The sequence below is a fragment of the Lepidochelys olivacea genome, assembly GCF_965140295.1.
Source record: "Lepidochelys olivacea isolate rLepOli2 genome assembly, chromosome: 2".
Lineage (NCBI taxonomy): Eukaryota > Metazoa > Chordata > Testudines > Cheloniidae > Lepidochelys > Lepidochelys olivacea.
Window position 1 is genome coordinate 175,235,595 of NC_140412.1, and position 11,368 is coordinate 175,246,962.

Sequence of the window (11,368 nt, forward strand, 5' to 3'; positions counted from 1 at the left end):
TATCCATCACTGTAAGGTGCTTTGAGTTCCTCTCTTAATAGATGTGAAAAAAGACTACAAAGTATTATTTATCAAAAAGCTGTGAAAAATGTCATTCACAGGCATGACATCCCAATGATGAATTATAAGTATATGTGGATTTTGTATCAGAAAAAGTAAACTATTGGGTTTTATAGAGAAGACTCACTCTGAATGATTTCTTGTAGAGAAAAAATAATTGACACTTGCAATCTTTAGCTGGTTAGAGCTCCTTGGTTAAAAAATAAAAAAGAAATTCTATTAGTTTGTGTTGTTCACAGGCTTGTTTTATAATATGTACACTATAAATTACAAGGAAGTACATGAAGGGGCTCGGTAATGTCCTTATCCAGATGACCTGTGCTCCTGTGATTTATTATGTCGCCAGAACCCTGGTAATCTATTGCTGTCGGTCTCTTATTTATCTGTTTATTGGGCTATCAAATGCTCCCATTCCATTAACTGCTTGTTCTTCACTGAAAAAAAGCTTAATACATTTATCATCACTCTAGGCCTCCCTTTTCTACAACTCCCAGCTGCCCCCTGTCTACCAGTAGTAGTATTCCTAGTCTGAGGTCAAGCCTTGCAGGATCATTACCATCTGTATAGGAATAAAAATGTGCCCTCTATGCCAAGGGGTTTCTTGCCTCTGTTGTAATTTCCACAAAGTCCCAGTCAGCAGACCTGCTCCCGGCTGTAGGTGGTTTTATAAGTGTTTGCTGCCTCCAAAGATGATATAAGGATTTCTTATAAAGATTTTTCATTATATTTTGCTGGATTGATTGGATTCAGAGTGATCTCCGAGTTGTCAGAGGGACAGAGGTGCAAAACACAGGATCGTCCCTATTTCCTCACTGGGGTGCTGGAGATGCTATAAGTATTTCCTTCAGGAAGAACAATACATCTGCAATACACCCCACTGTGTTCTTCAGTCTACACTGGCTCCCAGTTCATTTGTAGGTGCAATTTAAGGTGTTGGGTTTTAACCTCACACAGGTTAGGTCCTGGTTAAATTGGAGAACACCTCAATCCTGCAACTACACTGCAGTAGTTGAGATGTTCCGAGGCTCTTGAGCCAAAAAGCTCCTATGATTAGGGGGTTGGTGACAAGGTGTTTTGATCTCAAAAATATTCTCAATCTGTTTCCATTTTTGGTCAGCCTTAGGAATCATGTGTGTTTGTGTGTCTACATGAGACAGCTTCTGTTCTAAGTATCTGATAGTGTTGTACAAAGGTTGTAGAGAGTTGAAGTTGTCAAGCCTTGAGTGAATTAAAGAGTTCGCCTCAACTGAGTGCCAATAAGCACTTTATGCCACACTAAATCATCGTGAATTCTCTGTGTCATATTTTACAGAGGACTATTTTAGATTTTTTTTAAATGATTGGAACTATTTTTGTATCCCTCCACTGAAGACCTTAGTTACCATAAACTCAGTCATGTAGGGTCCAAAAGGCTAGAAATAACATCTAAAATAGTCAAAATAATTTTGCTAGACATTAAAAATTAGACTTTAAAGTTGTGCTACAGCTAAAATATGTCAGGCCAGTAGCAAGTACTGTGTATCCTTTTGGGAATCACCGAAAGGGCATCACCCCTTTTCCAGGAGCATAAGGTCCCTATTTCTAGTCCTTTGGGGTCACAAATGATCAGCCCTTAAATCTGTTCCTAGTGCAGGACTCAAATCCCCCATTGTAGAAAGTGTGTGGGGAGGGGTAGCATTTGGGGGAGGGGAGAGAAATGTTGCTGATAAAGACAAGAAAGGTGGCTATTAGAAACTGCTCAGAGATTTTGAATGTTAGTAGTCATGGAGGAGGTGCTAGCGGGCAGAGGACAGGTAAGATGATAAAAGGGTGCATTTTAAATTGCTTTTAATGTATGAATATTGTCACCATATGATGTGTGCGTGTGTATGCGCGTACAAAAAGCACAGTAGTAGCTATACATCATTTAAAACATGATTTTTTTTACCAACACATTTCAATCTCAGCTTTGTTTTTTTGGGCGACACTCTGTCATAGTTGCTGGTATTTGTACAGCTGCCTTCTATCCTCCAGATCTGCTGAATAAGGGTCTGATTATTTTCAAACAACTTTTGCAATTATCCTTGAAGAAGGAAATTGCTACTTTATGTATAGTACATCTGTGATTATAACTGTTCCTTTTTTATACTATTACCGTGTGGGCTTTAATTTGGCAAGCTTTTGTAGCTAGTGCTTCAGGAGCACCCTCTATATGCTCTGAAGAACAAAGAACAAATTTCAAAAAGCAATAGGACAATCCAAGCATGTTTAGCTCTTACCCAGTTTAAAGGTCTTGCTCTCTGGTAACTCTGTTCAGCTGTTTTCTTTTAACTGTACATTGGTGCATAATAGCCTCAAAAATAAGAAAAAAAAATTTCCCCCCTAGAATCTATATTCCCCCATATCCTTTTCCATTTGGCAAATAATGGATTTCTATAGATACAGGCCAGTCACCAGATTTGGATTCTGAGCACTTTGAAGGTACATGATATTTAAATCAAAGTCTGGGGAGATGGACCCATTTTGACTAGAAAATAGATGGCGCGAGGAAGAAAAGGAGAGAAATAAGTACTGCACAGTCCTTTATTAGGAAAATAAACCATTACTGAGCACAGTTTTTAGAAGAAAAATGCATAGAAAGTGCGTAAGGGTGTATATTTCTCTCAATAAAGCATTATAACAAAGAGCCATTAGATTCCCCTGTTTAGATTCCCAAATGAGGTGGACTGGTTCAAACAATACAGTTGAAGGAAATTAGCATCACACACAAGGAGGGGTAAGACAGCGCTGTATATTATGAGTGTTAAAACAGTGCCATATAATTGCAGGTTTTACCTGTCAGAGGCTATCATAATAGCCTACCTTTATGGAGTGAAGTGCCTTTCAACAAGATTCTCAAAGTGCTTAACATTAATTAAGCGCCATAAAACCTGTGGCAGGTACTGGTCTTACAGATGGGCAAATGCAGATACTGAGAGCTTAACAGACTAGCTGAAGATCATACAGTGAGTCAATGTGAGAGCTGTGGCTAGAACCAAGGCGATTCTGACTCCTAGTACCCCACTAAAACTGGTCCACATTGCCCCCTTTTTAAGGGGGTTGTCAAGGTTCCTTCCCCACTCTGAACTCTAGGGTACAGATGTGGGGACCTTCATGAAAACCCCCTAAGCTTATTTTTACTAGCTTATGTTAAAACTTCCCCAAGGTACAAACTATTTTCCTTTTTCCCTTGGACTTTATTGCTGCCACCACCAAGCGTCTAACAGATATATAACCGGGAAAGAGCCCGCTGGGAAATGTCTTTCGCCCCGAAATCCTCCCCAAACCCTACACCCCCTTTCCTGGGGAAGGCTTGATAAAAATCCTTACCAATTTGCATAGGTGAACACAGACCCAAACCCTTGGATCTGAAGAACAATGAAAAAGCAATCAGGTTCTTAAAAGAAGAATTTTAATTGAAGAAAAAAGTAAAAGAATCACCTCTGTAAAATCAGGATGGTAAATACCTTACAGGATAATCAGATTCAAAACATAGAGAATCCCTCCAGGCAAAACCTTAAGTTACAAAAAGACACAAAAACAGGAGTCTACATTCCATTCACCACAGCTTATTTTATCAGCCATTTAAACAAATCAGAATCTAATGCATATCTTGCTAGATTACTTACTAAGTTCTAAGACTCCATTCCTGTTCTGTTCCCGGCAAAACCATCACACATACAGAGAGAACCTTTGTTTCTCCCCCCCTCCAGCTTTTGAAAGTATCTTGTCTCCTCATTGGTCATTTTGGTCAGGTGCCAGCGAGGTTATCCTAGCTTCTTAACCCTTTACAGGTGAAAGGGTTTTTCCTCTGCCCAGGAGGGATTTCAAAGATGTTTACCCTTCCCTTTATATTTATGACACGCCCCCTCCCCAAATCACAGATAGGGTGAAACGCTGGCTGTGATTTCTTCCTGGAGCTCTAGGACAAAACAGAGTTAATAAGACATATGCTCCTCTAAATATACTACCAAGCATATAAAGACTAACAATATTTTCCACATCTCAAGGACGATTTTAACCAGTTGATTCTGGGAAACTTTCATGGGAGAGTGCATCAGCCACTTTGTTAGAAGCTCCTGAGATGTGTTGGATGTCGAAATCAAAATCTTGGAGAGCTAAACTCCCACCGAATCAGTTTTTTATTATTTCCCGTGATGATATGAAGCCACTGTAGCGCAGCATGGTCGGTTTGCAGGTGGAAACGCCGTACCCAAACATATGGGCATAGCTTTTTCAGAGCGTAGACAATGGTGTAACATTCTTTTTCACTGACTGACCAGTTGCTTTCCCTCTCAGACAGCTTCTTGCTGAGAAACACGACAGGGTGGAATTCTTGATCCGGTCCTTCCTGCATTAAAACTGCTCCCACACCATGCTCGGCGCATCTGTGGTTACTAGGAACAGTTTGTCAAAGTCTGGGGCCCTTAGTACAGGGTCAGACATGAGTGTCACTTTAAGCTGGTAAAAGGCCTTCTGACACTCTTCAGTCCACTGAATGGCATTTGGCTGTTTCTTTTTGGTTAGGTCTGTCAGTGGGGCGGTGATTTGGCTGTATCGCAGTACAAATCGCCTGTAATATCCAGCCAAGCCAAAGAAGGATTGGACCTGTTTCTTTGACTTTGGGAGAGGCCACTTTTGGATAGCATCCACTTTGGCCTGTAGGGGGTTGATAGTTCCATGACCCACCTGGTGTCCAAGTCACTCGGTTTAGGCCTATGTGACACTTCTTAGCCTTAACAGTCCTGCCTCCCTTATGCGCTCAAAGACTTTTGTAGATGTTCCAGGTGTTCTGCCCAGGAAATGGAACTTCAATGATGGGGAGTGGCTGGAGAGGGGCTTTGACCTGGTCTTGGGGTTTTCCCACTCTTTAGCATACCTCACAAGACCGGACATAGGTAGAGACATCCTTGTCCATTCCCTCCCAGTGGAATGACCTCCCCAAATGGTCTTTGGTCCTGTTCACCCCAGTATGGCCACTAGGATGATCATGGGCTAAGTTCAAGAGATTTACCCAGTACTTAGTTGGAACTACCAACTGTCTCTGATGATGCCAGTCTTCCTGGTGTCCACCAGAAAGAGTTTCCTTGTATAAAAGTCCTCTTTCTACAACAAACCTGGATCGACTAGAAGAGCTGAAAGGCGGGGGGTTGCTCCGGGCCGCCGTCAAAGCTCTCTGGAGGCTTTCATCTGCTTTCTGTTCAGTCTGGAACTGTTCCTTTGATGTTGGAGACATCAGTTCCTCATTGGATTGTGGATCTAGGCTTATTCCCTCTGGAAGCGATGTAGGGGATGGGGCTGTTTCCGTTGACTGTGAACCGCTCTCCGCTGGTGCACTATGTTGGGGTTCAGGCTCTGGCTGAGCCTCTGGTGTAGGGTTATTGGCTGTTGCTGGTTCAGGTTTCCTGGGGCCCTCTGGTGTTGGGGTTGCAAGTACTGGATTTAGTGCTGGCAATGGGTCGGGTGCTTGTTGTTCCACTGGTTCTGGAACTGGCTCTATCTGGGTCTCTGGGACTGGATCCACTACTGCTGTTGCAGACATTGGCCTGGGGTCTGGGTCCATCACCTCTGACCGGGTCCTGGTAGAAGTTTCCAGTACCGAGCTAGGCAGGACGGTTTGCTTAGCCTGGCTGCAGTTGACCATTCCCACCCTCTTGGCTAGCTTCACATGATTGGCCAAGTCTTCCCCCAACAGCATGGGGATGACCCTTGGATCTTAAGAACAATGAAAAAGCAATCAGGTTCTTAGAAGAAGAATTTTAATAGAAGAAAAAGTAAAAGAATCACCTCTGTAAAATCAGGATGGTAAATACCTTACAGGGTAATCAGATTCAAAACATAGAGAATCCCTCTAGGCAAAACCTTAAGTTACAAAAAGACACAGAAACAGGAATCTACATTCCATTCAGCACAGCTATTTTATCAGCCATTTAAACAAAACAGAATCTAATGCATATCTAGCTAGATTACTTACTAAGTTCTAAGACTCCATTCCTGTTCTGTTCCCAGCAAAAGCATCACACAGACAGAGAGAACCTTTGTTTCTCCCCACCCCCTCCAGCTTTGAAAGTATCTTGTCTCCTCATTGGTCGTTTTGGTCAGGTGCCAGCGAGGTTATCCTAGCTTCTTAACCCTTTACAGGTGAAAGGGTTTTTCCTCTGGCCAGGAGGGATTTTAAAGGTGTTTACCCTTCCCTTTATATTTATGACAGGGGTAGAATTGTAAAATAAATTGTTTATACATGGGAGGTGTGCAAAAAGTGAGGGCGTCTTTTCTGCAGCTGTTTAGATGAGCATCATACTACTTTCCATGACATGGGAAGGTGAAAAGTAAAACCTGACCCAACGCTAAGGGTGTCTTCCCATAATCTAGCGGAGATAACCTATACATAAAAGTGTTATGATGCAGTGGTTGCCACATATTTTTTCAAAACAATTCTCCCTAACATCCTCCCAAAAATAATTAAATTCTCCTGAGATTTCACATGCCATATCTCATCAAAGAATAGACTTTTGGGGAGAAGTTTTGAAAGCACCAGAAAAGTAGTTGTAAAGCGTTTTTTGAGGGGTGGGGCTTATTTTGTTTTTAATCCTCCTCTTGTTCACTTATTATGCATTATGTATTTAATCCTCCTCATAGTTCAGAAAATGGCTTGGCCTATCAACACCAAATGTTTGTTTGTTCCTCTTCTTGGGGACAGGAAGTGGGGGTAGGGAGCTCAGGACTTGTCTACACTACAAGGGAGATTTGATCTAAGCTACGCAATTTGAGTTACATGAATAGTGTAACTCAAATTGATGTAGCTTAGATCTACTCACTGTGAGCTCCACACTATGTGATGTTGACAGGAGACACTCTCCTGTCGACTCCCCCTACTCTTCTTGATCCGGTGCAGTACAGGAGTCAAAGGGAGAGCAATCGGTGGTCGATTTAGTGGGTCTTCACTAGACCATCTAAATCAACTGCCGATGCATTGATCACTGCTCGTTGATCCCCCCAGTAAGTGTAGACAAGTCCTCAATTACTGAAAGGAGTGATATAATGGAGTAGAGAAGGTGAAGAGGGGAGGTACAGGAGATTAAGGGACGCATAGAGAATGACAGAGAAAGCTAGTCACTTATCCATCTTTAAACTTCTAAATACATTATTAAATGATTAAAATAGTCAGTGGATAAATTCATGCCCTTACTACCTGTTTCTACCTAATCAGTCCCCTCTTATAGTCTTGCAGGAGAAGAAACAGAGCATAGCTTCCTTCCTGTGGACTTTCTCCACCACTCAAATTTCAACTTTTGATGCTTTGTTTAAAAAAAAAAAAACAAAAAAAACCAGCAGGGAAATTCCCAAACAAAGCATTTGGTTAAGAGAGTTACGGTTAAAAGTATGTTTCTGTGGAATCCTGCTAATATGTAAAATATTACTTACCTTTAAAAAATGTAGATTTTTTAAATAAATTAAATGAACTTAAAAAATTTGCAAGTTTTATGTAAATAGCAAAATAACATCTGAGTAGGAGATTATAATTTCCTATATAACACTGATATATACTATATATCATTCACTCCCAAAATATGACACTTTAGGTACACAACAGCTAAAAGTTCCCACTTACAGTGTTAACATGCTTACATGCAATGTGTTTCATCATACAAAACAGATCAGTGATTCCAATTCTATTCATAAAAGTATTCTACTCCATCATCACATCACACTGTGAGAATTTAGATTGACTTAACACACCCTTTTTATTATTTACTATTTCTATTACTATAGTACTTAGGAGCCTTTGTCATGGACCAGGACTCCAACACACTGTATTTCTTTTGAAATCTATACTACACACTTAATAATGAATATATAAAGTCAATAGTACATATCAAGCAGCACATATGTATTCCAGAATAAATCAAAGGATAGTATTAAAATTGGGGAGGCATTGTAAGTCAGAGACGGTGAAAATAAGTGAAAAAGGATCATATAATACTGGTAAACTGAACTCCATAATTGTTCATTTCCAGTTTGTTGAATTTTGTAAAGAAATGTTAGCATTTCTTTTGAGTGATCACTGGACTCTTGTGGAACACACTTTCAGTGTTAACTATTTTTTAAACTATACTTTGTTATCTGGGAAAACTTATTGAGTCAGATTTTTCAGGAGATGGGCACAAGCAAACAATTATATGCATTTTAACATTGCAAAATGTAAATGTATACATCTAGGAACAAAGAATGTACTTACAGGATGGAGGACTCTATCCAGGGAAGCAGTGATTCTGAAAAATATTTGGGGGTCATGGTGCATAATCAGATGAACGTGAGCTTCCAGTGCAAAGCTGTGGCGACAAGGGCTAATGTGATTCTTGGATGCATAACTAGGGGAATCTTGAGCAGGTATTGAGAGATTATTTTACCTCTGTATTTGGCCCAGGTGTGACCACTGCTGGAATACTGTGACCAGTTCTGGTGTCGATAATCTGGGGAGGGATTCAGAGAAGAGCCATGAGAATGATTAAAGGATTAGAAAACATGCCTTCTCGAAATAGACTCAAGGAGCTCAATCTATTTATTTTAACAAAGAGATTACACTTCATTACACTCTATAAGCACCTACAGGAGGAACAAATATTTAATAATGGCCTCTTCAGTGTAGCAGAGAAAGATATAACATGATCCAATGGCTGGAAATTGAAGCTAGACAAATTTAGACTGGAAATAAGGTGTACCTTTTTAACAGTGAGAGTAATTAACCATTGGAACAATTTGCCAAGGATAGCTGTGGATTCTCCATCACTGAGAATTTTTAAATCAAATTAGATGTTTTTCTAAAAGATGTATTCTAGGAATTATTATGGGAAGTTTCTATGGCATGTGTTATACAGGAAGTCAAACTAGGTGATCACAGTGGTCCCTTCTGGCCGTGGAATCTATGAATTTGCAAAAATACTCAGCAACCAGTCACTCCCATTAAGCATGCTTCTTGTAAGTGCCTAAATGACAGTAGAACTCTCTCTGACTTTGAAGCTACCCGTGTTTCCATATGAAAACACTTGGTTGAAAAAAGAGTTCCGCTGAAAGTGTGTTTTGGTGGGAGCTGAGTTCTGTTGAAACTTTGGCCCTCAATGTGTTCGTTTAAACCTGTGCAGAGTGTGAATACCTGATATTTGATATTATGTCTGGGTCTGATGCAGAATAGCAAATACAGATGTTCCAGCAAGTATTCTGAGTAGCAGAATGCAGCCGCAGGTTAAGATTGCCTTCTGTAGGTCCCATAGTGGGAGCTTGTTGCTGCTGCTACTACACTTCACTACTTGTTTTAAACGGAAGACTGCGTAGCCTAGCAAATAAAGTGCACCTTAAATTACAAAGGTAGTTTATTCACATTCATGGTAATGGAGGAAATTAGTTTTCTTTTTCTTCCTCTTTTTTCCCATGTTTATACTTAAAACTAAATTGAACAAAAGAAGAGAAAATCAAAGGTAACAAAGTAGGGGATGGACTCGGTGGTTTTAAGGCTACGTCTACACTGGGACCTGGGGGTGTCATTCCCAGCTTGAGTAGACATGCTTGCGCTAGCTCTCATCAAACTAGTGTACTAAAAATAATAGTATCGCCATGGTGGCACGGGCAGCGGTGAGTCAGGAGTGGGTGGGTGCAATGTGGCCTGCCACGTGCAGGGGGTCAGACAAGATCGTCATGATGGTCCCTTCTGACCTTAAAGTCTATGAGTGGCCCTCCCAAGTACAAACCTGCCCAGACCCGTGGGGACCTGGTCGGGGTGGCTAGCCTGTGCCGCTGCTGCCTGTGGTACCACGGCTGCACTATTTTTAGTGTGCTAGTTCATTGAGAACAGGTGCAAGTTATGTCTTCTGGAGCTGGGAATCGCATCCTCAGCTCCAAGTGTAGACATAGCCTCAAAGGGGTCTTTTTTGGCCTCTAACTTGTATTATTCCAAGAATGACTACGGTCTGCAGTTGGGTCAAATTCTGATCCCAGTTACTGTTATAAATTCAAACTCAACTGAGTTGTGCTTGCTTTAAACACCGAACTGAGATCAGCATATGGCCCAAGATCTCTGTGCTGTGGAAAGTTGAATGAAAATACTTTAGGAGAAGAATTAGTATCCTGCTGATAGTCTTCGGCAGTCAAGTAAACACTAATAAAATTCCAAATTTAGCCTCACTTTTCATCCCTGTGTGGATACCACTGGCTGATGAGAAAGCACTGTGGAAATGAATAATAAGCAGGAACTGCCAAAATTTGTCTTCACTCGAATGGCGCCATGGTCCAACTTAGACAGCTTCAGTAGTGGGAGACAAATGAGTGGTGATTATCATTTATTCTGTCGGAAACAAAGGTGGTATGAATGGCTCTGTCCAAAATAATAATCAGGATATTGGACCTGAGCCAGAGCAAAGAAAAGAGCAACACATGGTGTTTATGGATTTAAATACTTATGTTGCTTCTGTAAGAGAGAGAGGCTGATGTGCAGGGAAGGGAGTGAGAAGATGTGCATAATACCATCATTTGAGAAGACAAAATACTGCAAGAGCAGCTTTAAGACTATATGTATCTTTAAATCATAAGCAGTAATAAATTGGTGTCTCTATATTTTATTTTCAAATATACAAGTGGAACTCCAGCCTTTTTTCCATTTGAGCAGTCTGAAGCCTCTATTTATTCCCTCACTGACTCTGGTAAAGGTGTCTGCCTCAGGTGATCTGCTCTTATCACTTTGCCTAGGCAATGGTTACAGCACGGAGAATTATTTAATCTGTAAAGGAGAATATTAAATGATTTAATCCATGCCCTATTTTGGTCATTTTTCTCCTGACTCAATTCTAACTTACATCCTCTCCATTGGTAGCCATACTGGTACTGCAGCTGGATAGGCAAGAAACCTTTGATTCTACAGCACAAGTGCCTGTTGACAGGGTGGTAGCCTTTTCTTCCCACATTTGCACGCAAATTGAAAAGCATCATCTTTCAAATGCTTTCAGGTTCCGCTGGATCGATGAAAGTAATTGTGTCAAATTCCAGCCCTATGAAGGGAGATACAGACCCACTGGTATCAGAATAGTTGCACTAGATTCCACTAGGGCTTATATGGGCATATGAGATTTTTTTATCATTTAAATTATATATAATATGTTATATATGTGTATATATATTAAAAAACCCACTGTTTTTATATTGGGCAAGCTAGTTCTACTCCATATGTCTTTATTGGGGAAGGGGGCAGGAAGTCATTCTGTGCCCACATCCTAATGTGCAAAGGAGTTTCAGCACCTTG

The 11,368-nt window shown here is 40.7% G+C and overlaps 1 protein-coding gene across 1 annotated transcript; it reads right to left on the minus strand.

The window, feature by feature from the left end:
* Positions 1–3,473: 3,473 nt before the first annotated feature.
* LOC311516517 (uncharacterized protein) lies at positions 3,474–11,058 on the minus strand (the record flags this gene model as incomplete). The annotated part of the gene is made up of 3 exons (XM_084620667.1): positions 3,474–5,793; positions 8,490–8,552; positions 10,926–11,058. 3 exons carry the CDS (start codon positions 11,056–11,058, stop codon positions 4,949–4,951), a joined length of 1,041 nt encoding a protein of 346 aa, XP_084476793.1. The 3' UTR covers positions 3,474–4,948.
* Between the last annotated feature and the right edge of the window lie 310 nt (positions 11,059–11,368).